Source organism: Pelophylax lessonae (assembly GCF_965119305.1).
Source record: "Pelophylax lessonae genome assembly, chromosome: 13".
Classification (NCBI taxonomy): domain Eukaryota; kingdom Metazoa; phylum Chordata; class Amphibia; order Anura; family Ranidae; genus Pelophylax; species Pelophylax lessonae.
Genome location: NC_138780.1, coordinates 138,369,963 through 138,397,009, shown reverse-complemented (window position 1 = coordinate 138,397,009; position 27,047 = coordinate 138,369,963). Strand labels below are relative to the sequence as shown.

At 41.3% G+C, this 27,047-nt stretch overlaps 1 protein-coding gene across 1 annotated transcript in view; it reads left to right on the top strand.

The window, feature by feature from the left end:
* The window catches only part of KIAA0586, a 229,590-nt gene that overhangs the window by 23,997 nt on the left and 178,546 nt on the right, over positions 1–27,047 (top strand). The window contains exons 7-12 of the mRNA XM_082274968.1: positions 4,568–4,715; positions 8,399–8,566; positions 9,567–9,687; positions 22,369–22,492; positions 23,775–23,813; positions 26,126–26,346. Coding sequence (XP_082131094.1) covers positions 4,568–4,715; positions 8,399–8,566; positions 9,567–9,687; positions 22,369–22,492; positions 23,775–23,813; positions 26,126–26,346 — 821 coding nt within the window. The remainder of the gene's footprint in view (positions 1–4,567; positions 4,716–8,398; positions 8,567–9,566; positions 9,688–22,368; positions 22,493–23,774; positions 23,814–26,125; positions 26,347–27,047) is intronic.

Sequence of the window (27,047 nt, the reverse complement as noted above, 5' to 3'; positions counted from 1 at the left end):
GACCAAAATGTATTGGAAGCCTGCCCAGTAGACAGACTCATAATTCATAACATAGGGCTAGAAGACTCTTGAGAACCAGGACATCAAAGTCTTTAAAAATCTACAGCTGGGGCTTACATTTTCTGAGCCTCCTCTGCTGTTGTCAGTAGAGTGATAAATTCCCTCACTGTTTATAGTTGGCTTCTGAATGAAAGAAAGTGTATATTGTTTAATGCAATTTCCTTATTTAATTTAGAATTGAAAACAAAATTTTATTCGTTTTCTTTGTAAAGCGAGAATATTTCTTAGATCCTATTTCTTAGATTTGTAAGCTCTAACAACCGGGCCCAATGATTCCTACTTCATTCAATTATAATTTAATTGTACTGTCTGCCCTTATGTTGTAAAGTTCTGCATAAACTTTTGGCGCTATATAAATCCTATATAATAATAATAATAATAGCAATAATATTTCAGATTTCATAATAATAATAATAATACAATTATTATAATTATTAATATTATTAATAATAAATAAATTAAATATTTCAGATTTACCTAATTGTGGCCAGCAGTTAGGCTAATCTTAGGCCTTCAGCTTGTATAGGATCCATGTGAATAGCAAGCTTTGACAAAGCATTTGCAGAGCTTTCATCAAGCTTTCTTGAAGCTTTTAAACTACCATGCAGTTCCATTTGGAAATGTTGAACACAGATCCTAATCAGAGTATTGATTGCCACTTTAAAGTGATTGTAAACAGTCACCTTGTAAAACAACCCTTTCAGTTTAAATTAGAAATGAAAGGCAAAACATACAGTATGTGTATAGATATAAACAACATTATAAATACCTTTTTTGTTCTTTTTGTTCTTTTTTTTTTAATTTCACATTTCCTCTGTTCTCTGCTTCAAAAGAGCTAGGGGGAAAAGAAGCAGCAGCACACTGAGCTTCCCAGTGAAAGGCTGTGCAGAGGGTGTGTCAGGACAAGTCTGATCATTGGAGATGATCAGTTCCCAGAACAGCTAGAAAACTGACCACAGTCTGTTCTTCTTAGTGTGGTCAGTTTTTATTAGGAAAGCAGAGGGACTGGTAGGGATTTTACACAAAGGAAGCAGGACAAAGAGAACAGGATACTTTTCTTACAAGTATGTGGTACAACAGACACATATCAGGAATATGAAAAGTTGGGTTTACATATTCTTTAGGCAAGCTGCTAGCTAGCAGGCTTTCAATAAGCTTTAAGAGGTGCTGAAGCCTGCTAGCAGCTTGCTTAAAGTGACAGTCAAACACTCCCATTAGGATCTGTGTTCAACATTTACAAACTAGAGCTGAATGATACTTTAAATGCTTCAACAAAGTTTGCTGAAAGCTCTGCATTTGCTTTGTCAAAGCTTGCTGTTCACACTGCTCATATACAAACGGAAGCGTGTATGAAACAGGCCTTAAAGGTCATCATTCGTACCAAACGGCGGTTCCTCTTTTGTGTAAGCCTGCAGCCACAAACTCCCAACACAAATTACTTTTTAAAAAGCCATCTTTAAACAAACCGATTGCCCATAAAAAAAGTAAAAAATATCTTGCCCGGGCTCTATGTCACTGCTGCCTCCTGGGATAACTGAGCGCTCAAAATCCCAATTGGAGTACATTCTCACCTTTTGATTTACAGAGCTCAAATTCAAAATACAGAAACAGCTAAATGAGTCATCTCCCTCCCGCTCCCTCCCTGCCTGCTCTGCCCTTTACAGACTTTTAGGCCCCTTTTACACCAGTGGACTGATCAGTTCCACCTGTCCATTTTTCAGGTGGACCTGACCGGACCACCCATTTTTTTCTATGGACCGGCGAGGTCAGCAGACATTACAGTGGTCACAGAAGTACAATGTATAACTGTGTACAGCCACACACAGCCATTCTTTTCTAATGGGCAGCTGTACGCAGCACCTGGGCTTCCAGGGCACTAATAATGTGTTCTGTTTTGAAATGCAATGGGCTGGTACGCTTTGTTTGCTCCCTGTTCTACTTCAAGGCTCTCAGTAATTGTGCCCATTGGTTGGCTGTGTGTTTTGCTGCATATTGGATTCCTTTGCTAATGACCAGTTTTGGGTGGAGAAATTGGAGCCCACTATTCTTATAAGCTGTTATCATGATGCAAATTTGATGATAAGCGCTATTTACTGACATGAGTGAATGCATAATTTACTCCTTATTATGTCTATGGTCTTTTGAGATAACACACCAGGTCATTGTGCATTTTTTTTTTTTCTTGCTTTTTTAATTATTTTCAGCTGTGGGTTTTTTCTATGACCATTTAGGACCAGCAAGCCTTTGTTTTTTGATTTCTACAGACTTGTACAACTATTTGTTGCCCTTTTGGACCTTCTCGTACAGTGTCTCTCCTTTTTTGGGACTGCAAATTTTGTGCAAAATACGATTGTCTTTTTCTGTTATTGATTAAATTAGAGAGAGACCATCTGAAAGCAAACTGTTCCTGCTTTTCTCTCTTTAATCAGCTTGTATTTGCTGTTGTGTGCAGACAACATTACCCCTGCCATGCTAAAATCTCAAGTAGTGCTTTTAACCCTACCCACTTCTCATAGGTGGACTACAGACCATCATTTCCCTCATCTACATAACATATTATGCTTCAGGATGTATGCCAGTGCTAATATTATATTTAGCTTTTGTAAGATTTATGATATTTTTGACAGTGTGCAGATGAATGGCAATAGAGACATTTTCCAACTCCCTATTATCAGTTTGCTATCATGTCTAGGATTAGGTAGTAGATCTCTTGGTAGGTACTTCCTTCATTTTTTGAGATCTTATGTCACTTCGGCCTTCTGTGAATAAAAAAAAAAAACGTGTCCGTATCTTTCTAATTTTAAATATTTACATTGCTATGATAAAACTGATTCTAGCTTAATGACAAGTCTGAGTGTTGCTTTATAGGGTGATTGTAGTGAGTCAATACCCATTTGAGGACTCTTATCGCAGTTTAATGGGTTGAGGATCTCAGAGACTGCTTGTTTTCCTTGGCTTGTGCAACCTTCCAGAAACAATCATTCTTAATTGCTAACCTTCCTCTTCCTGCCTAAATCCTTTAACGGCCTGCCAGATACCTGTCATGTTGTCCTGACCTGGCACAAGCGTTGCATTCCTTCTCTCCCAGGCTGTCAGTTGATTTTATTCCAGACTTTCCACTGCAGGAGTTCTTTTATTTTGTGACTGTTTTTTTATGTATGTGTTCCAGTGGGATAATATGATTAAGTTTGTATCTTCCACAGTTAAGGAGTGTATCAGGTTTTAAATGGGTCATAGTTTTTAAAACCACTTTTTTTTTTTTTTTTTCCCTTGAGGGCAGGGACTGATGTTAATGTACAATGTATATGTAAAGAACTGCGTAGATTGACAGCGCTATATAAGTACCTGAAATAAATAAATAAAAATAAATTTTGCCTGGACATAAACTTTAGGAGAGCAGCATCACAGAGTACACCAGCTTTTGATGTCTGGCACGCTGAGGGTTATGGGAAGTTGATATGAGTTCAAATAATTATATCAAGATAATTTAAAACATATTGTTAGAGCGGAACTACACTGTATCTGAGCAACACAAACCAAAAACACAATTTAATTCATATTTAATAGTTACAGCAAAATCCCCCATCCATGTGAATATGGTTTATTTTGCTTAGAAATCACCTAGAAAAACATCCTCAGCATTTCTGGCCATGGCCATCTTGAGTAAGGGCAAATTATTCATGTGGCATTTACTTTCTGTAATCCATCTGCCCTTGGTTTTGGAATGCAGGCAGGAGGGTGTGCATAGCTGAAAAAGACCCTCCTCCCCTCCTAAAGGCACGTGGGATGCATGGCATCATTTGTCTAGGCCTGGAAACTAGGAAGTAACTAAAGAATGTAAAAAGGTTTCAAACAAGTAAATATGACATACTTTCCTATCTATTTACTAATGCTAGTAGCATAAGGATTAGAAATAGTCAATGTTAATTGAGACAGTGAAGTTCCACTTGGTTTGGTAATAAAGAAGAACTTCACTCCCCCTGCTTTTATCTCCCACCCATCCCTTCTTCCCTATCATGCTGAGATTCCATCAAAAAGCACATTTGCCTGCCCAGCCGACCAAGCATTGTCCTGCTGTGATCTGCTAATTGGGTGTCACTGCCACCAACTTGGAACACTCAGTTATCGGGAGCCTGGCTGCCTCTTCTGGGTTCAGGCAGCCAGGCTCTCAATGACCTGAGCCAGCTCCACCCACCGCTCAGCGAATGGACTCCCGCAGCCTTTCGAGATATGTGAAAGGGGATAACCCAGGGCAATAGAGAATTAGGATATGTAATTCTCACCTAGGTGAGACTGGTAGCGAGGTGGGGGGCCATGAGGAAAAATACAACTTTTTTGGCCAAGACAGGAACTTAATGTCCCTTTTCAGGGTGAAGGCCCACTTTTAAATTTTATTAAAGGTCCTTTTTTAATGTTTACCTGGTGTTGGTGTAATTAGTGGTCTTTGGTTGATGGCAATGTATAATTTTTTTGTCTAAATACATTCTAACTGTGCTCAATTTATCAGTCCCACTTTATTAGAACTGCAATGAAGGAAAGTGCAAACCCTCCTGAACCTGCGGCTTCTGTGTGTACTCATGTTTCCAGTGCAGTCCCTAAACCACAATCCATCCACCAGCCATTGAACACAGCACCTCCCAGGAACAGTGACAAAGGTCAGATGTCATATGTTTATTGTTTAACTCTTTGATGGATTGGATTTTAGCAAGTGATACTACACAGTTCTAGCACCTATTTCTTTCAATTGTCACCTGCTTGATGCTTCCATTATAAACATGACACCAAGTAGAGATGGGCCGAACATCCCCCTGTTCGGTTCGCACCAGAACTACCGGACAGAGAAAATGTTCAGAGCCAAACAGCAAACTCTACTAAAGTCAATGAGACACGAACTTGATAAATCATAAGTCCCCATTTTTAAAGCTTATATGCAAGTTATTGGCCCTAAAAAGGGTATGGGGTCCGGGTAGTGCCCTTGGGGACATGTGTCATTGCAAAAAAAGTTTTTTTTTTTTTTTATAAAAATAGTTATTTTAGGAGCAGTGATTTAAATGATGCTTAAAGTGAAACAATAAAAATGAAAAATTCCTTTAAATATAGTGCCTAGGGGGTCCCCTTAGTCTGCCTGTAAAGTTGCACATCTGTACCATAAATATAACCTGCTGCAGCAAAAACTGATTTTTCCAAAGAAAAAAAAAAATGAATGAAATGAACTTTAAATTGCAGGCAATAGAAAAATGTTAAAAAAAAATGGCGTGGGGATCACCCTGCATTTTATACCAGGCTCTTCGGGTTTGTGATGGGTTTTAGGGGAACCCCACGCCAAAATGTAAAAAAAACGACGATGTTGGGGCCCCCCTAAAATCCATACCAGACACTTATCCGAGCACGCAGCCCAGCAGGTCAGAAAAGGGGGGGTTGCAAGCTCGGCCTCCCCACCCCAAAGCACCCCTTGTCTATATGTCCTCAGACACTTTTTTAGTAAATGGGTAGAGGTACTATATACTCAATACTCCTTCACATAGGGGGCCAGATTCTGATAATCCCCCCCCCCACCTGCAGACCCCCACATTTACAGCCCAGGGTTGTGCGAAAGAGATCCTTGACTTTTTATTTTTTATTACTGGCAATTTTTTTTTTTTTTTTTTTATTCAGCTTTCAGTGGGGAAGCCCATTGACAGCTGGTGACTCATCGATTGTTAGGGATGCTGAGGCCAGCTTTCAACCCGCTCCTTAACAACTAGCTTTTTACTGCACCCTGATTGGGCAAAGGTTTGCCCAATTAGGGCTTAGAATGCACTGTGTAGCATGCAGTGCATTGCTGGGCAGAACATTTGGGTGTTCGCTGAGTGAACTTTTGCTCGGCCTGAACCGTTCGCCCAATTGTAACACTTGGGGAGTGGATTTATATTGTTTCATGTGCATGCACTGTGCGAAGTAATACACAAACATGGATGTAAATGAACCCTTGTCGTTTCCCTTTCACACTGAACTGCAACGCATAGATGTGACCCAGCAACATACGGAAAAATCGAATACATGGCATTCATTTTTGTGCAGTGAAACACATGTGTTTTGCTGCAATAAATGGACAAGTGTGAATAGAAATGAAAGTAGGCAGTTGTGAAAAAAAACTTGTCAAATATGGCAGCTATTATTGCTGGCTACCTTCTGGTAATGCTAGTTTCCTGGCTGTCTCTGGCTTCAGTTTTATCTGATCCACTAATACAGAGCAAGCGTGGGAAGTTAAAGTGATGTCAGAGCTCCTAAACTGTATACTTGTACCACTCTGAGACTCAGAAAGCATTGGAGACAGAAAGGTTCATTCAAGTGTCATTTTCAGATAACACTCAGCTGACTCCAAAGTTGGGAGATTTTCAGTGCAACTTTAGAGTCCAACTTTGATGCGACTTTGAAGTTACTTTGATAACACTTTTATGCTCCTTTCACACTTGTGCCATATTTTATTCTAACTTTTCATGTGACAACACTGAAGAAATGACACTTTGCTACAATGTAAAGTAGTGAGTGTACAGCTTGTATAACAGTGTAAGTTTGCTGTCCCCTCAAAATAACTCAACACATAGCCATTAATGTCTAAACCGCTGGCAACAAAAGTGAGTACATCCCGAATTGAAAATGTCCAAATTAGGCCCAATTAACCATTTTTCCTCCCCAGTGTCATGTGACTCATTAGTGTTACAAGGTCTCAGGTGTGAATAGGGAGCAGGTGTGTTAAATTTGGTGTTATCGCTCTCACTCTCTCATACTGGTCACTGGAAGTTCAGCATGGCACCTCATGGCAAAGATCTCTGAGGATCTGAAAAAAAAATTTGTTGCTCTACATAAAGATGGCCTAGGCTATAAGAAGATTGCCAAGACCCTGAAACTGAGCTGCAGCACAATGACCAAGACCATACAGCATTTTAACAGGACTCACTCCACTCAGAACAGGCCTCGTCATGGTCGACCAAAGGAGTTGCTTGCATGTGCTCAGCGTCATATCCAGAAGTTGTCTTTGGGAACGAGATGTATGAGTGCTGCCAGTGTTGCTGCAGAGGTTGAAGGGGTGGGGGGTCAGCCTGTCAGTGCTCAGACCATACGTCGCACACTGCAACAAATTGGTCTGCATGGCTGTCTTCCCAGAAGGAAGCCACTTCTAAAGATGATGCACAAGAAAGCCCGCAAACAGTTTGCTGAAGACAAGCAAACTAAGGACATGGATTACTGGAACCATTGTCCTGTGGTCTGATGAGACCAAGATAAACTTATTTGGTTCAGATGGTGTCAAGCGTGTGTGGCTGCAACCAGGTGAGGAGTACAAAGACAAGTCCCCTCCCTTCAGAGATTCCGCAGGGCAGTATTCTAACATGATAATGACCCCAAACACACCTCTAAGACGATCGCTGCCGTGCTAAAGAAGCTGAGGGTAAAGTTGATGGACTGGCCAAGCATGTCTCTAGACGTAAAAGCTATTGAGCATCTGTGGGGCATCCTCAAATAGAAGGGGGAGAAGCTCAAGGTCTCTAACATCCACCAGCTCCGTGATGTCGTCATGGAGGAGTGGAAGAGGATTCCGGTGGCAACCTGTGAAGCTCTGGTGAACTCCATACCCAGTGCTGAAAAATAATGGTGGCCACACAAAATATTGACACTTTGGGCCCAATTTGGACATTTTCACTTAGGGGTGTACTGACTTTTGTTGCCAGCGGTTTAGACATTAATGGCTGTATGTTGAGTTTTTTTGAGGGGACAGCAAATTTACACTGTTATACAAGCTATACACTCACTACTTTACACTGTAGCGGAGTGTCATTTCTTCAGTGTTGTCACATGAAAAGATATAATAAAATATTTACAAAAATGTGAGGGGTGTACTCACTTTTGTGAGATATTGTATGTGGATAGCCACTGTTGAGCTTTCTCTCTGATACTGCTAATTGCCTGGCTGTTCTACTCTGCCTCTGGCTTTGCTGCTTTTTGAGTTTCTTACTTTAAACTAGTATACGCAACAAAGAATTCTGTCATCACTCTGACTACCCTTGTTGCATGCTTGTTCTGAGTTAGTGGCTCAGAGACTGCTGAGGCCAGATCAAAAACGGTCAATAATGCAAGCCCCCACATTTCTCTTAGTAAAGGTTTCCTTTAACGGGAAACAATAGTAGTTTTTGATCAGTTTTCGTTTATTTTTAAATTGGTAACTACTATATCATTTTTTTTAATTATGTATATAAAAAAAATATATTTAACTTATGAACATGGTACATGAATGAAAAAAATAATGTGGACAACACTATTTATTCTCTTTTAATATTGTATTTGCTTTCATTCCTTAAAGCTGCCGTCTCCCATGTGACAGAGACCAGTAATTCAGGAAAGTCTCCCTTAGAGACTCCAGCTCCTCGCAGGTTTGCTCCACAGCCAATATCTATGGATGTGCAGCTTCCACCAAAAGCTGTACTGGGGAAGGAAAATTTCAAAGAGTCTGAAAATCCCACAAGTGCAGGTGAGATTCCAGGTGTCTTACATGGGCAAAGCACAAGTTCACTTCATGGTGCAGACATTACAAAATGCTTGTTGGTTCAAGCCATTTGTGATCAAATCGGGCAACCTACTGGGCCAATCCTGCTTGAAGAAAGCTTGAATGGCCAGAATATTTTTTTCCCAAGAATTATTGTTTACTCTAAGACAACCGCCACCTGCAACCCTCCACTCTCCTTTGACACAAACATTCCGCCGTGGAAATTACCAAAGTTTCTGATGTCAGTGGACATCTTTAGGGTGACTGTTTAGCATCCTGTTTCCTGAAAACAGACTGAATACACCTACAATAAAAGCATGCATATTTTTATGCTAATATGACCTGTGGTCAGGACCTAGACCAGTGATGGCGAACCTTGGCACCCCCGTGATGTTTTGGAACTACATTTTCCATGATGCTCAACTGCAGAGTGTATGACCATCATGGGAAATGTAGCTCCAAAACATCTCGGGTGCCAAGGTTTGCCATCACTCACTTAGACTTTGCTGATTATGAGTGAAAAAAACTTTGTAATCGGTATATTCATTTGTATATCATATAGGTCAGGGATCCTCAAACTACGGCCCTCCAGCTGTTGCGGAACTAAACATCCCATGAGGCATTATAAAACTCTGACATTCACAGCCACGACTAGGCATGATGGGAATTGTAGTTCCTGAACAACAGGAGGGACATAGTTTGAAGACCCCTGATATAGGTGATGGATAACCTTCTATGGTGACCATGTACAAAATGTTTAACAATTGTACGATTGCTGCTGTTTTCCTATGCTGTCATATAGTTCAGCTTATGACTGAACATTAATATTTTTCATATTTACCATATGTGCATAGGCTGTATGTGTTTTAATTGACATTTTTAGTAATGTTATCAGCTTCTTGTACTGAAAAACTGTCTTGGTTTTTTAGTCTGGAGTTCCTATTTTATGGACTAAAAATCTTTAATTGATTATTTTTTGTAACAGGTAAAATCCACTTCTTGCAGCAGATTCTCGGACATGATGGCACCCCCTTGTCAAAATCATCATACACAACTCACAATCCCTTAAACCTTTCAAAGGTTGACAGCCAACCATTTAATACCAGGTAAACAGATTTATTATTTCATCATGCATAAAATTTGTGTTTATAGGGCGATGTTTGCTGCCGTAATCTGTGTCAGTACCCCTCATATGAATTGTGGCAGATTTAGCTTGGAAATGCTTTAAACAGCCTTTTCTTTTCTCTGTGAAAATGCTGCTTCCTTCCTCACACTGCAGTGCTTTATGCAAGCAGAGCTGAGCAACAGCCAATCCATTTCAGGGAGATTTAGTATTAGGGGTTACAGGAAGTGTTATGTTGGCCATACTAATATAGATTTTTTTCCCCCTTAGCCTACAGCTAACATTCCTGCGTCCACAGTGCACACCACAGAGGAAGGAATCTCCCATTGTGGCTAGTTTCAGCATTACAGCCAGCATTAGGAAAAGGCTTTACAGTTGGGCATTACACCAGGAGTTCTGATGTGATAGGTTATCTTTAAAGCCTAAGTGCAGCCAAAATAAAAACCACAGAAATCAGTACAAGGGACATAACTTAAAACCAGCAGGATTTGTCCCTTTTGCTGATGCCTCTTCTGTTAGGTGAAATTCTCTCCTGTTGTTGCACAACCCCCCCCCCCCCCCCGAACCACTCTGAAGTGGGGGTTTGTAGATCTGTGGGCCTTGTCACAGGCTCTCAAGAGCACCTGATTATGCCTGCTCTTTCCGCCAAGCTCTTTCATTCATAGAAGCTGTATTATAGCTTATATGAAAGAAACAGGATTGATAAATGGAGGAGAGGCAAATGATTGTAAGGTCCATTCCCTTCAATTAAAGTGTGCTTTTTATTCATAAAAGCTGTAGTACCACTTCTTTGAATGGAGGAGGTGGGTAGAAAGGCTCTGACAGCCCCTTAATTCTTTTAAATCCTACCTTGCCTGAAGATTACAGCAGTGGGGGTATTGATGGAGGAGGATTTCACCTTACAGAAAAGGTATCATCACAAGCAACTTATCTCACTGAATGTGAGTTATGTCCCTTATGCTAATATCTCTTAGGCAATAAAGGGAATTCAAAAAAATCCTAGCAAAACGTTTCTGGCAGTATGACTCTTTAAATGGCTTATGCCAAATTCAAAAGTCCCTGCTGCCCATTTCAGTAGTTTTCCTGACAAGTGTGGCAGATTCAGGTAGTTCTGAATAGCTCCACTTTAATTGAAATTGTTACTGCAACAAATTAAAAAATAATTACCTCCAAATTAAAAAACAATTACCTCCAGTTTTTAGATAACGAAACTGGAGATATTAAAAATAAACTCTGTTGGCTTATATAGGCAGGCAGAGTGCCTGTCTCTGTACACTTTGTAGCAGGCAGCATCTTTGCCGCCTCTACTTCTTCCTTCTCCACACCTGTCACAGTTTGTTAAAGCGGAGCTAAACCCACTGATTTAACAATTCCAAAAAATAGTTACATTCCCAGGACATGCTAAAGTTCTGCTTTAGAGATCAAACAGAGGAGGGTTTAAGTTCCTCTTTAAAGCGGAACTTTACCCATAACAATTTGATAAAGAATAATGTTCTTTAGCACGGAACATATATTCAACATTAATAATTCCCTACCAAAATTAGTGTGTGCTTTAAATTGCCTCCAGTTTCTTCTTGCTGGAGGCTCCCATTTTGCTGAAGCCCAGAGCCCTGAACAGCAGTAAATCATAAAGTGGAAGTAAACCCATCGATTTAACGCTTTCAAAAAACAGTTACATTCCTGGAATGCTGGGATTGATAACTGTCACATTTTCTTCAACTAAACTGTCAAACTATCAAATGGCTGATGTCAGAACTGATCACATGTGCAACACCATTGCAGTTGCAGATCAAAACGTAAGCAGCTTACTTGGCTATAAAGGAATGGAGGGTTTTATTTCGCTTTAAAGTGGAGTTCCACCCAAAAGTGGAACTTCCGCTTTAAATAGTCCTAACCCCCTGATATGCCACATTTGGCATGTCATTTTTTTGGGGGGGAGAGCGGGTTCCTAGTTTTGACAGGTACCCGCTCCCACTTCCGCTCGGAGCGCTGCAGCGCCCTGAGCGGAAGTTCTCCTCTCCCCCTCCCTCCCTGCAATCTTCTGGGACATGTTAGAGGTCCCAGAAGATTGAGGGCCAATCAAGACACGCATGCGCAGTGCGTACCTGGCTGTGAAGCCGCAAACTGTCACAGCCGGGTGCCCACACCAATGATGCCGGCGCCGCCGAGACCAGAGGGAGAGGATCCAGGCTTCGGGCAGCCGCATCGCTGGACCGTGGGACAGGTGAGTGTGTGTTTATTAAAAGTCAGCAGCTACACTTTTTGTAGCTGCTGACTTTTCATAAACACAGAAAAGGCTGGAACTCCGCTTTAAGGCTGTTAGCAGATTGGCCTTGGCAGTGCCTAAAAACAGGGAGCATCTGACCATGTGCAACAGTAAATTACTGGATTTTAAATGGTATAGGAACTTATTTGTAATTGTTCTACATAGCTATACCTGCAAAAAGGGTCAGCCTGAAGTGATCTAGCAGGACCTCATTTTCTGACTAAAGTTCCACTTTCAGGACCTCATCAGTTTCACAGCCGACAGCCTTCTAGCAACCAGTGGTGCTGCCAGTGGGAGCAGTCTGATGGTGAAGCTGAGGCACTAGTTCCCCATCAGGTCCCCTGTGAATGACACCAGGCAGTGGGCAGATTCTTTTGCCATTAGCAGGCTGTCTATTGGCGATAGAATTACCCGCTGCCTGCTGCCAACCAAAGGGGAGAGGGGGCCTGATGGGTAACTAGTGTCTGTAAATCCAGCCCTCGGCTGCTGCACTGTCTATGTGACCGCTGCAGCGGCAGAAAGAACCTCAGCTACACCGAGGTTGGCCTGTCTGCATTGACACTCTGGTCTCTGTGTGCCCCTGTGTTCAGTGCATGCCCCAGATTCATGTACCTGTTTACAATAGGTAGATGAATGTGTCATTCGCACCAACATTTGTTGTACAGGGGCATGTCAGAATTTTAAAGTGTTCTATATGAATTCCCCTGAATGTCTGTCTTTTCACTTGATTATTCTTTTTTAATATTAAAACTATAAATACTATAATACTAAGCATAGAAGTAGTCAGTTTGGCGCTGGGTAAAAGAGCAGATGCCTGTGAATTTAGACCCTCATTTGCTTTCACACCATGTGCATTGAAAGTGAACAATACTCTCTTAGGCTTTTACAATACATTGCTTATGTAATGAGACATAACACAAATTGTGGATAATACTTACCTGCTGTCTTTTCACAAGCTGATATATATATACAAATGTACATGCAGAAATCCCAGTAGCGTGATGTAAGCTGTCTCTGCAACCCTGCCACTTCTCCAGCTGCTTCTTCTTATGTAATTTATTTACCCCTTGTTTCCCATTAACACATCAAGGTGTTCAAAGTTATACAAGGAAGTAATTCAGTGAGTTTAGTATCCATAACAACCAGTGCTAAGATCAGCTTTGCTTTAGTCAGTTAACAAGAGGGGCAAGTAGCTGGCAGCACTCCAAACCTGTTTCTCAGGAAAAGCACGGAGTTATTGACATGGTTTAAAGGTGTCTGGACTGCTTACTGTTTATAATGTCTACTTGGATCGTCTTGTGCCTGCTTCCAACTGGAACGCATCCAAGACCCAGGCCTGATCTAGAAGAGGCCATTCTTTGTAATCAGATACCACGCCATGTAGAGTACTCCTTCTATACATATCAAGTATTCTAGGCAGCTTTGTTGGAGCAGGTGTGGAGATTAGCTGCTGGCGTGCAGAGAGCTGTGATTTTTGTCCGTTTACTTGCTCTTGATATGAATGTTTGTGTGGGCAGTTGTAATGTTTTTTCTATATGATATTGTATGTGTGAAATGGAGTGTGGGCACCTTAGTTTTGCATGATTCTGATTTTCCATATCATATCCTGTATAAATTAAAAGTGAGTGAAACAAACTCTGTTTTGGATTCTGCCACGGTTTCCAGTAAACACAGACCAGAGCGATAAGAAAACACTAGAGATATATGTGCCCAAGTCAGATTTCATGAATCTGGTTTACATTCATTTTAGGCAACTCCAGCCATCATTTTAACCTCTTCCTGTCCGCGCTATAGCCGAAAGACGGCTACAGCGTGGACCTTATTTGCCGGGAGGGCGTCCATGTATGTCCTCCCGTCCATGAGACTCGACTGTTCACAGATCGGAGCAAGGGGCCGGTCCCAGCCCCTTACCACGTGATCAGCTGTCAGCCATGATGTAAACAGCAGCCAGCGATCAGCTTTTTTTTTTTTTCTCCTCATGCTGTCAGCGTGAGGAGAAAAAAATGCAGATCGTCCGGCTGCTGTCAGAGGAATATCAGTCCTGAAGAGGAGAGGAGCATCTGTGCTCACCAGCGCCACCTATCAGTGCCCACCAGTGCCACCCATCAATGCCCACCAGTGCCACCTATCAGTGCCAATCAGTGCTGCCTATCAGTGTCACCTACCAGTTCCTATCATTGCCCATCAGTGCCACCTATTAGTGCCCTTCAGTGCCACCTACCAGTGCCTTTCAGTGCCTCCCATCAGTGCCACCCACCAGTGTCATCTTACCAGTGCCCATCAGTGCAGTCTTATCAGTACCCATAAGTGCAGCCTCATCATTAATTTTATAAAAAACTATAAAAACTTTTTTTTTTTTTTAATTTTCAATCTTTTTTGTTTGTTCCGCAAAAAAAAAAAAAAAAAAAACCCAGTGGGGATTAAATACCACCCAAAAGAAGCTCTATTTGTTTGAAAAAAATTATGAAAATGTAATTTGGGTAAAGTGTTGCATGGCCGCGCAATTGTCATTCAGAGTGCAACAGCGCTGAAAGCTGAGAATTGGCCTGGGCAGGAAAGGGGGTTAAGTGGCCAGTAGGCAAGTGGTTAAACTATGGGTAGATTGGGAAAATGTTAGAACATGTGTCTGAATTTTTTCATGTGGGATTTTTTTTTGTTCTTTTCCCTTCCTGTCCAATGACCCCAGATCAAAAATGAGGGAAAATGTATCACTGAGACGGATAGATGAAGACAGCAAGGAATCCTAACTAGAATGTTAATTAAAAAACATTAATACATGTTCATGTAGACAATTAGAGTCACCTCACAACTTACTGGACTTCTACAGTAGGATCTGCTACAGACAGCTTAAGCCAGCCATAAATGGTTAAAATCTCCCCTGGTTTAGCAGGGACCAGCTGAGATTTGAACCATCTATGGGCAGGCTGCTTGTATTCTAGTCGATCCATTGATCCATTTTGGGTATGACCAGCATGTCGGATTTTCAGCATGCGATTATTGCCACAGTCTTCCCTGCGCCCCTTGCCGGGAGAAAACAATGGCTCCGCAGAAGGGATTCCCCATCAACATTGACTGTGTTGATGTATGAATCAAGCGATTTTTACTTTGCAGGAAAAAAAAATCCAGTTGTCTATAGCCTGCCCTGGTGCCAGATACCACAGCATACCTTCAGAGGTCTAGTGGAGTCTATGGCTCAACAGGTCAGGGCTGTTTTGCAGCAAAAGGGAGGGGGACCTACTTAATATTGATGGTGGAGGGTATGGTGGGTGGCCATAATGTAGAGGCTGAGTGCTGTCTATCTATCTATCTATCTATCTATCTATCTATCTATCTATCTATCTATCTATCTATCTATCTATCTATCTATCTATCTATCTATCTATCTATCTCTGTGTAAAGCATCCCATCATCATAGTCAAGCATGGTTTTATTGTACATAAAATCACATAATACAAACATTTAGAGTCCGAGTTCAGATATTTTTGAAAAAAATAGCGTTACACTTTCCATGTTAATGTGATATTTTTAAAATCCGTACAATTAACCAACATGTGCATAGCTCACATAAGAGTCAAGCGAAATACAATAAAATAGGAAAAGAAAAAAAAAAAAAAGAAAAAAAACCTAAGTAAGAAAAGAAAAAAATCACGAACCACAAACAACTGTAGTGTGCAGAAACTCCAGTTAGATCCTATTCAGTGATTAACAGGTTAGAATGAGTTGTGGAGGAGCCACTCCAGGGGTTTCCAACCATTCGTGCCAAATATTCGTACATTTTTTCCAGTATCTCTATGCTGATAAGTGTTTTTCTCTTGGACAAGTATGTTATTGACCTGTTAAATCCATTGATGACACGTGGGGGTTTGGGGAGAGAGAGCCAAAATATTGCTACCATTTTTCCGGCTAAGTATAGGAGCTTAACCAGTGTAAGGTACATACAGGGAGGGTAAAGCTTCTCCACCAAACTACCAAGTTTACAGGTGGACTCAGTTGTAATTGGACTTGGTATATACCATTGATGATCCTAACCACCTCCTCCCAGTACTTTACCAGTTTAGGACATCTCCAGAGCATATGTATCAGATTTCCTGGGTGCAATTGACATTTAAGGCAAATAAGGGATTCCCTCCTGCCTCACTTGTGCAACTGTATTTGTGTTCTATAGACACAGTATAGGATAAACATATGTGACAATTTGTGACTCGCCGACACAGACACCAGCAGGACAGCCGCTAAGATCGGTTCCCAGCTATCTCCGTCTATGGGACCCACATCAGCCTCCCATTTTTCTCTACAGGGCAACAAATCCGGAGCTTGTATGTAAGTTAGCAGGCAGGCGTATATACGAGAGATGATATCTTTTTTGTCTGTAGTGGAAAATATAGAGTCAAGAAACCCAGAGTCATCGAAGCGTAATACAGAGTGTCTAATTTGCGCTCTCAGGGCATAGCATAGTTGCAAATACACGAAATACTGCTTACGTAATACTGGAAATTCAATACACAGTTGGGAGAAGGATTTCAATTCCGAACCCTCATATAATTGTGCAAGATATTTGACGCCAGCCGCTATCGATACCGAGCTATTAGGTTATTTACCTAGTTCACTGTAATATCTATTATCACAGATAGGAGTGTTTGGAAGAAATCCAACTATACACATTCTATGCTTTAATTCTCTCCAGAGTTTCAGCAGTAGTTGCACTGTGGGACAGTCTGATGGTGTCTCCGGAAGACCCATTTCCAGTTGGGACATAGCCGAGTACACCACCATGGAATGAATTAGTAGAGTCCTAAAGGGGTCAGCCACAACTGTTAATTCCAACCTGCCATATGTTGTAGCTGGGCAGCTAGAAAGTATGTAAAAGAGTGAGGGACTGTCATGCCACCTTGATCCTTATGGTATTGCAGGGTAGTTAACTTAATTCGTGCCACTCCGTTTTTCCATTTTAGGCCACGGTATTGAGAGTCTATGCGGCCAAACCAATAACGAGGTATCCATACTGGGGCATTATGAAGGACATACAGTAGTTGAGGTGCCCATTCCATTTTGATAAGTTTAGCTCTACCTGTTACCATTAAATGCAGCCTGCACCAACTGGTACATTTATGTTTGAGCTTCTGCAATAGGGGTTTAGGATTTAAGGATATGTAGTCCCTAACATCTCCTGTCACTACTATTCCGAGGTATTTAAAGGACCGGACTTCTTCCACCTGAGAAGCCTCCTCTGGGAGGGCTGACTGCAGTGGATCTAACAATAAAAGGGAGGATTTATGCCAATTAATGGCGAACCCCAATAATTGCCTGAATTGTTCTATAAGCTGCATGACCGTTTTCAAAGACCCTGCCATGTCTCCTAGATAGGCCCTAGATGGATCAACCCGGAAACCAAACTTGCCAGTTTTGTAGCGAGCAAACTAGCCAGTAACTTAACATCCATATTTAGCAACGATATGGGTCTGTATGAGTCTGGTAGCGTCAAATCCTTGCCAGGTTTGGGGAGTACTACTATAACCACTTCATTAATTGGAATGGGGTAAACATTTATCACGTACTACAGTGATAAGAGTAGAGTATTTTTACCCTCATCGAAATAGAGCTGCTGCATGAATAATCATTTATTTTCAGCAGTTGAAAGTACAACCTGTTATTGCAAGTTCTGCCCCTCCATCCAACTACGTTCAGATGTGGTTGAGGGGTTTGTAACATAGGCATCTTCTGCCTTCCTGACCTCTTTAAGTACCAAGGTTTCCCAGTCTTTTGTGGCTGTTTTAATGCAAGAAATTTGTTTTATGATGAGACCCCGGAGATGGGCTTTAACCTCCCTGGTGGTATGATTGTTTCCGATTTTAGGTGCTGAAAGCGGTACCATTATTTTGCATGTAATTCTTAAGGGCGAGCAGCCCAAACCAACTATTTACATATGATTTTTTTTTTTTACTGTGCGTTGTTCTTTATAAAGTTTGAAACACAAAATCATAAATTATAATATAATAAATAACTATAAAAAAGTTAAAGTGTGTATATATATATATGTGTGTGTGTGTGTGTATATATATATATATATATATATATATATATATATATATATATATATATATATATATATATATATATATATATATATATAACTGCAGGCAAGGCCACTGGGGGCAAACTAGTGTCAATTTATTTTATTTAGTAATGTAATCCAATAGGATTACAATATATCAGTGTTTTTGTGTGTTTTACTTTTCAAATTTTGCCTCTGGTTCCACCCCCCCTGCGACGTGACGCTCGCAGGGAATGGAAGCCGGGGGACACAGCATCAGGCGGAAGATCCGGCCGCCCTATTCTGGTGGAACACATTGCGGGATCCCAGGGACAAGGTAAGTAACCCCTCTTCCAGGATCCAGCAATGCTCCCTGGCGGTACCCCGAGTGTGGCTCAGGGTTCCCGCTAATGGCACTGAAATTCCCCCCCCCCCCCCCCCCCCCCCGAGCCATATTCGGGAATACCGCTAGGGAGGTTAAGAGTATCACAAACAACTGGTGCAGCTGTATCCTTATTATATCACATAAACAGTTGTATCGCTTTGGGAATAGGGTCAACAGCTGGGAAGAGGTTAAGCCCGACTGCCCGTTTCCCTGAAGGCGTGAATCTATCAAGGCTTCTATCCAGGAGGTTGTTAACCTCTTCCGGTCCGCACTATTGCCGAAAGACGGCTACAGCCTGGACCTTAATGTACGTCCTCCCGTGCATGAGCTGCCTGCGTGCTCTCTGCAGAGAGTGCACGGCTCGCTCTGTGATCAGCGAGTCCATGAGACTCGGCTGATCACAGATTGGAGTAAGGGGCCGGTCCTGGCCCTTTACTGCGTGATCAGCTGTCAGCCAATAACAGCTGATCATGGGATGTAAACAGCAGCCAGTGATCAGCTGTTTTTTTTTTTCCCCTCACGCTGTCAATGTGAGGACAAAAAAAAGCCGATCGCCGCTGCTGTCCTGAAGAGGGAAGGGGCATCTGTGCTCACCAGTGCCCTCTACCAGTGCCCACCAGTGTCCAACAGTGCCATCTTCCAGTACCCACCAGCACCACCTACCAGTGCCCACTAGTGCCACCTATCAGTGCCCACCAGTTGTCACCAGCGCCCCCTACCATTGCCACCTATCAGTGCCCACCAGTGCCACCTATCAGTGCCAATCAGTGCCCCATCATGAGTCTTGCCCATAAGTTCACCTACCAGTGCCTATCATTGCTCATCAGTGCCACCTATTAGTGCCCATGAGTGCCGCCTATTATTGCCTTTCAGTGCCACCTACCAGTGCCCTTCAGTGCCGCCCATCGGTGCCACCCACCAGTGCCGCCTTATCAGTGCTGCCTCATCGGCGCACATCAATGAAGGAGAAAAATTATATATTTGCAAAATTTTATAACAAACTATAAAAACTTTTTTCTTTTAAAAATTTTCAGTTTTTTTTTTGTTTGTTCAGCAAAAAATAAAAACCCCAGTAGTGATTAAATGCCACCAAAAGAAAGCTCTATTTGTTTGAAAAAAAAAAGATAACAATTTAATATTGGGTACAGTGTTGCATGACAGCGCTGAAAGCTAAGAATTGGCCTGGGCAGGAAGGGGGTTTAAGTGCCCAGTAGGCAAGTGGTTTAAATCTCCCAGAACCCAAGTGGGTAAATTAGGATAGGGGGGCCATAAATTGTACCAAGTTTTTTAAACTGTCCAGATAGAAGGGTGGCGGGGCATAAATATTAGTTACAATTCATAACATCCCAGCTTTTTTGCATAACAGAAAAATCTATCTACCCTGATCATCCACACGGGATTGTAAATGTTCAGTTTGTTTGACTGAGAATATCTAGCGAAAGGAATCAGTTCTGCTGGGGAAATCTTTGCAGTGAAGGAGAATAGTGCAGCAAAAGCTGGTTTGGGCTATTTATTTTTTTCTCAATATTTTTGCTTGGAGTTCTGCCCTAATTGGAGATAATCTGGATGTATGCAAAACTATCTAACCACTATGCAGACAAAGAGCCCCAGTAGGATTAAAAAATCAGTGAAGCTTTGAAAAATGTTGATTAATGTAATTGGCATACCTGTTTGTTGTTTTCGCCCTCCTAGAAATGCTACCATAGTTGGCATTCCTCTGTCCTGCCTTGTTGCTAGGATGCTCCAGCTGTTCACCCTCAGTGTGACAGGAGCGAACACTTTCCCTCATTTAAAACCCGTGCATGCCCGGTGCACTTTCTCCACCTGTGGCAACAGCTATGGCATTGCATTTAATCAACTTTTTTCAAAGCTGCACATTTTATTTTTTTAGAACTACTGGGGCCTCTTCACCACATCAAAAGTTTTCGAAAAGAAGGGTAGATACAAACCAGTTTTTTTTTTTTAATTTTTAAAAAAAAATCATTGATTTTTTTTTATTTGAAATCTGATTTATTTATTTTTTTAAATTGGATTTTTTTTATTAACTTTATTTTACTAAATTGCTTTTGGAGTAAAAACCTATCTGTTTTCTATTTAAGATACATTTTTCATTTATTTTATTCAGCATGAAATGGAACTTCATTTTGTAGCATGAGGCTGTATATAATGCAATATTTACATTTTTGGTAAACTCATTCAATAAATCCAAGCTCTGCAAACTGAGATAATGTGCACTGCATTAATGCATTCACACAGTTTCACACTGACTACCAGCAAGAATGAGTCCTTACATTTAAAGAGCACCTGTCATTTCAGATTCATCATGGCAGCGCCTGTTAGCGGGCATCCACTTACCTGCTGCCACCACGTCCCTCATTTTGTTGTGTCACTGCCGCATCACCAGCTGTCCCATTAAAGTGAATGGGACTGTCGGTGAGTGATGAGTCAACAGCGGGTCAAAGGAGGAGCCTCTGCAGGACAGAGATGACAGTTGCTCTTTAAAATCATGATTTAAATCGAGATGATTTTAAATAAAGCCTTTTTACTAGTGATATAAATCATAATTTAAATTGACTTGATTTAAATCAAATCCACCCTGTTGAAAAGGTAACTTAACCTTTAGGCCCCTTTTCACACGGGCGATCCGATCCGCCTGTCAGTTTTTCAGGCGGACCTGATCGGATGCTCCATGCATCCCTATTGGGCAGCGGGTGTCAGCAGAGACATCTCCGCTGACACCCGCTGCTGTCCGATTCCGTTCCTGTCCGTGAAATCCGGATGGATGGAAACCCTTTTTTCCATCCGTCTGGAGGATCGGATGAGGACGGACAGGCTGTCCGTTTTCATCCGATCTCCCTATAGAGGACAGCAGGCATCCGAGAGCTCCGTCTCTGCACACAGAGTGGAGACGGAGCTGTCATCCACCTGCTCAGTGGGGATCGGCGGATTGATCCCCCGCTGAGCGGAATGGACTCCCTTGGGGCGGTGCACCCGTGTGAAAGGACCCTTAAAGCTGAACAATGGGATAAGCAAATATTGCCTAAATACAAAAGCCATGTGTTTTCTTCATTGAATCTTTGTGGGCTTTATTTCATTCTTTTAGATCTGTGCAGTAACCTGGTTTGAAACTTTGTCTTTGTGCTGGAGCTTCCTGTAATAAAGACAGGTCACTGCTGCATTCTCTCATTGTGCAGGGTGACTGGTCTTTTATATATCCCCTGCTGCAGTTTTCTGTTGACAGCCTCTCGAGGGTGGGCCTTCTGGGTCGCTGCACAGAGTGTATAATGTTACTGCTATCTTTACAAGGTAGTAGCTGGGTTTCTAAATGTATCTGATGCACACAAATTGCTTTTTTTTTTTATCCTCTGTGGCTATGGAGGAATATATTCAAATAAATGTTATTGTGGCCAGAGTTCAGTTTATAGTGCTCTCTCTTGTGGTCTGGGACTCCTGGAGGAGGGTATAGGAAGGAAAGTGGTAGGGGATTAATTACTGTTCACTGATTAACCCTGTGATCAATGAACTTGTAAGTGCTTGGCCTTAAGCATTTCAGGTTTACAGGCTCTCAGTACTGCATTCCTGTATAAGCTGCATCTCCAGGTATAATCTGGGCTGGTGGCAGATTTAGGCATGAAAGGTCTAAATAAACCTTTGATGCAATTAACTAATTAACTTTTGTCTCTATAAAGCACACCTGTTAATCAGTACTATTGCAACGGGGGGGCTTTACAGCAATAGTTTCAGGTTAAAATGTAACTAAATATAATGAGATCATTAAAAAGACCCTCCTCCCCACGTGGGCATGGGCACCTACACAGAGGCACACAAACGCTTGCATCCAGTTGGGACACACTTATGTATTGCACAACACATCTTTGATATCGCAAAACCCTAAATAAAAGACAATAATAGAAAAATGATATTATACAATTCATTAAAAATTTGCTCTTTTTGCCTAGTAATGCCAGTGTTTCTATTCCAGCTTTTTCCAGAGTGATGGTGTCACTACAAGAACCAATGTCACCTCCAGCAATGCAGTGCAGAAAGCCGATGATGTGTTGCAGGACCTGAATACGCTAAAGCAGGAGATGCAGAAATTGGTAAAGGTGAGGTAGTGCAGGTCCATCTTCCAGTGTTTTTACTCTCTTGTCTGAGCGATTTTGTCTAGGCAATCCGGGGCAGAAGTGGGAGTGGGTACCTGTCAAAACCAGGTACCTGCTGCCCCCCCCCCCCAAAAAAAAGGGGGTTGATTTACTTAAACTGGGGAGTGCAAAATCTGGTACAGCTGTGCATGATGGACAATTTGCTTGTATCTTCAGCTTATTCAATTAAGCTTTGACAAAAAGAAGCTGGAAGCGGTTTGGTTTCCATGCAGAGCTGCACCGAATTTTGCACTCTTGATGACCTTCTTCTTCAAAAATACTCCATTCACATCCACTACTTAATGGGCCTGTGATCTATTTTTCATGAAACTGATTTTTACAGTGTTTTACTACCTCCTTGTAACATCCTTCGTTAGCTCCCAAATCTCTCCTTCACTTTCTCTTCTGTTTGTACTTTGAAATAAACTGTGCATGCTAATTACAGTCATGTACACTGTTCTATGCCCACTATAAATCCCATAGTCCAAAGCCCATCTTCTGAGTGGGCAAAAGAGGGTGGCTACATTTTTAACCCGCTGGTGGTAATAAAAAAAAAAAAATCCCTGCAAGGCAATGTCCTAATGTGCTAGTATATATCGCATAGTAGTACATTATTATGATAGACTTACCTTAGAACGAAGCCCTCCAGTGCCGCAATGTCACCGCTCAGATGGCTGACATCTTCCCCCGGTCTTGCTTCTGGGTTTGTGGCCTCCGGCTACATGAGTACCGGGGGTGCGATGACTTTACTCCTGCATTCACAGCACTGTCTCTGAAGGTCCGGCACTGTAAGCCGGACCATCAGAGTGCATGCGCTGTTGATGTCATCGGCTGCATGCACTCTGAATATCTCCTTAACTGTGCAAGTTTAGGAGATATTCACAGTGCCTACAGGTAAGCCTTTAATATAGGCTTACCAGTAGGTGCAAGTGGTGTAATAGAGAGTTGAACCATGGAGAACGAACATAACAACCCTTTAACAGGAAGTTGGATTACAGCTACCACCTGAAGGAATTTGGAGGTTTGGAGGAAGCTGAGAAGAATAATAGAATGTACTTTTTGAGTTAGCCGAACATATATGAATTAATATATTTACAGTATATTTATTTTTAAACTAGTGTTTAGTGTCACTTTTAGTGTGAGGTATCATTATATAGTAATGTCCACTAGCTAAAAATTAGCGTCTTTAATCTGTAAACGCAAAATTGTTTTCCTGTCCCTTAAGATAATTTTTTTGTTTATTAAGGATGCAAAGCAATGGACATCTCAAGCTGAAGATTTGAAGGTATGTCTGTTGTGCAATAATTTTCATTATTTTTATCATACAGTGCAGACACAGAAGTCGATTCTCAGACCATTGTATTGGGTTATACCGTATGCTGCTACCTTCAAGTAATTGGACACTGGCAAAAGCTTCACTGGGTCTGCCTCCTAGTGTCCCCATATAACTCAGCCCAATCCGTGCACCTGTGCCTACATCCTTCCAGGAATTTTTTCCCTTGACCTCTTATTGTCTACGTGCCAAGGTCCCTTCCTGATACCTTCCTTCAGCAAAACATCGTTGTCTATGCTTTAGCCAAACTATAAAAGTATACTTTTTTTTTTCTTATTCAGTGCTATTCAGTTGCCCCACGTGAGTCTGTTATTTTTTTCTCTTATATGGGTTGTCTTGAGACAGCCTGGGGGTAGTTTATTGCTCTCAGGCCCTGCTACTCTGTCTTGCCCTATTGCAATGAATAAGCACATGGTGTGAAACGCGTTTGCTGCTATCCTGTTTGTCTTGTACATGTCGATGTTGGACTTTTTGATTTGAAGAAATAAAACTCAAGTTTCTACTTTCCTGAGACTGGAAGTGCCACTTTCTTTATACATGCATATGGACTTCTTAGGTTGCGGACCTTGGTGAGCACCCAGTCTTGCAGGACTACTACAGTTTACTTGGGAATCCTACTGGCCCAGCTGTCAGCACTTTGAGCGGTGATTTGTTTCTTTGCTTCTTTGGACTCTGTCTTGCCCTGGCATGTCCTCCCTGACTTCAGCCCTCAGGTTCTTTTCCCTACCCTTTCCACAGATGCAGATCGCCAACTCACACTTTTTTGAGCTAGGGTGACTATCCTACCTTCCCTTCCTTGACGTTGTCTTGACCCTGGTGGCGGGCCACTTCATTACTGATATTTTTTTTTACCGGCTCCATTCACATCTAAATGATGCAGATTGGGCTAAGATCATGGTAGAACACCCAAAGCACTTAGAGTCCTTTTCATTCTTATTGGCACCCCAAGCGCGGTTAGTGGATGTGCGTTTTGCAGTGCTACAAATGCTCCAATAGAAAATGTTTGGGAGCTTCTTTGGCTCGTCTTTCACGGATAGAGCAGCCCATTCAAGAACATCTTCATTCATGAAGGTAAATTTCCACCTGCTCTGAAGTTTCTGGTAAGAGGGAACTTTATCCTGACTTTTCCACTCATTCTTCATTCTGTACACCCTTTTGCGTTGTCATGCTTCCAGTATGCCAGTTCATACCCTGTTAGTCCTGGTCGACTTTGTCATTCCTTTCCATATCTCCCAAGACCTTGTACCTCCTGTGCAACTTTCAGCTGAAGTTGGTTCTTCATTGTTACCTGCTGGCACTCCTGCAGGACTTTGTTTCCTAGCCTTTCTGGTTTAAAGGGTTTCCCTTTTCCTTGCAGGTTCAACAAGTAATAAAGTAAAAAATTGCCTGAAAAAAGAAAACTAGTACAACTACCACATTTGGGAACTAGAGACAAATTATTTTATGCTTTTTGGTTTAGAATATCTGTGTAACTTGACAATTCCTAAAGAGTATGTAAACCCAGCATTTCATATTCCTGATATGTGTCTGCTGTTCCACATACTTGTATGAAATTATCCTGTTATCTTTGTACTGTTTCCTTTGTGTGAAATCCCTGGTGTTCCTGCCAGTCCCTCTGCTTTCTTATTGAAAACTAACCACACTAAGCTGAGCAGGCAAACACTGTAGTCAGTTCTAGGTCTTATGTAACTGAAAATAGAGGGAATCTGATCACTTATAAAAAGGGGAAAAAAATGTATTTATAATGTTTTTTTTTTTTTTTTTTTTTCAATCTATACACAAATTTGCTTTTTCATTTTAAACTGAATGGGTGGTTTCACAAGGTGAGGACTTATATATAGTTTAAGGCAAACTTTTTGCAGATTCTGACCTTTTTATTAGAGCATTCTGTGATGTGGTAATTATACATTGTTTTTGAAATTTAATTACTTACCCTTACTCCCACAAGCTTTGGTGAAGTGGGGAGATTTGTATTGCACTGTCATTGTACTCCTTGCATGATGGTAGGAACCAGAAACAAATTTTATATATGTGTTCTTTGGTTATTGGCATTCTGCCTGTATTTATAATATTTTCTTCTTATAGGTGGTAATAAGAAAATGTTGAAAAAAAAAAAAAAGTAAAAACAAGGGAAATTCGCTATCTTTAAATTTTGCTCTCTTATGCTGCATAGTCTGGACTGACTATCCACATATTGGGTTTTAATTTTATTTTTTTACCATGATGAAAAACATATGTAATGCCAACGTCTCTTTTGCCTTTAGCCAAGAGTATCATCCATCATAACCTCTGCTCCTGTATTTGCACCACATTCCTTTCGTCAATCAGCTGTAAATCTACCAAAGTCAAGATTTGAAGATGCAAAGCGCATCTTGAGAGAAGTGCAGAATAGAAAGAAAATCTTTGAAGACAACTTGGAAGCCATTAACCGGGCCAGGGATGGTACTGCTTGGCACTCCCTTATCAATGCTTTGACCACAGATGGGTAATATTTACATTATTCTTAATTTATTATATATATATATATATATATATATATATATATATATATATATATATTTTAATACTGTGTTTTAGTTTTGCATCAAATGGCTAGGATTAGAACCTTGTTTTGTTTGAATTTTATTTCTGCTTTGGAGGGATTTCTACTTAGACAGGACTATAGAGACAAAAGGTGAGGATAAATTTCCCCAGTGGGAACACAGATGGAAACGCAAACCTGACTGAGTTTCTAACTATCTCTCAACAAATGTTTGGGTTGGAGCTCCACTTTAGCAAACCGATTTACATGTACTGGATACTGTAGACAGCAGAGGGCATCTGTTGCTCGCAAGAGGGTTGTAGAAGAACCCTGGAAGGTCAGTAACAGAAGATTAAAAAATCATTTTGCTTAAGATGGTATACAGATATAATTAACATTAGTTAAATGATAGAACCTCTGTCAGGTTTTCATTGCTGTCCACTGGAACAAAACATGGCCGGATAATTCAGCATCTTGATAAAATTTAATAATTAGGACAGACAGACCAAAGAACCCCACCTGGATCCTCACACTCAAATGCATTTCATATCTTTACTAGGTTCAATTTATAGAGCTTTGACAGTGACATTATCATCCGGAACGCATAGGACACTGGTCGAAGTTTGTGAGTGGTATCTGTCATTTATTCACGTGCAAGTTTTTAT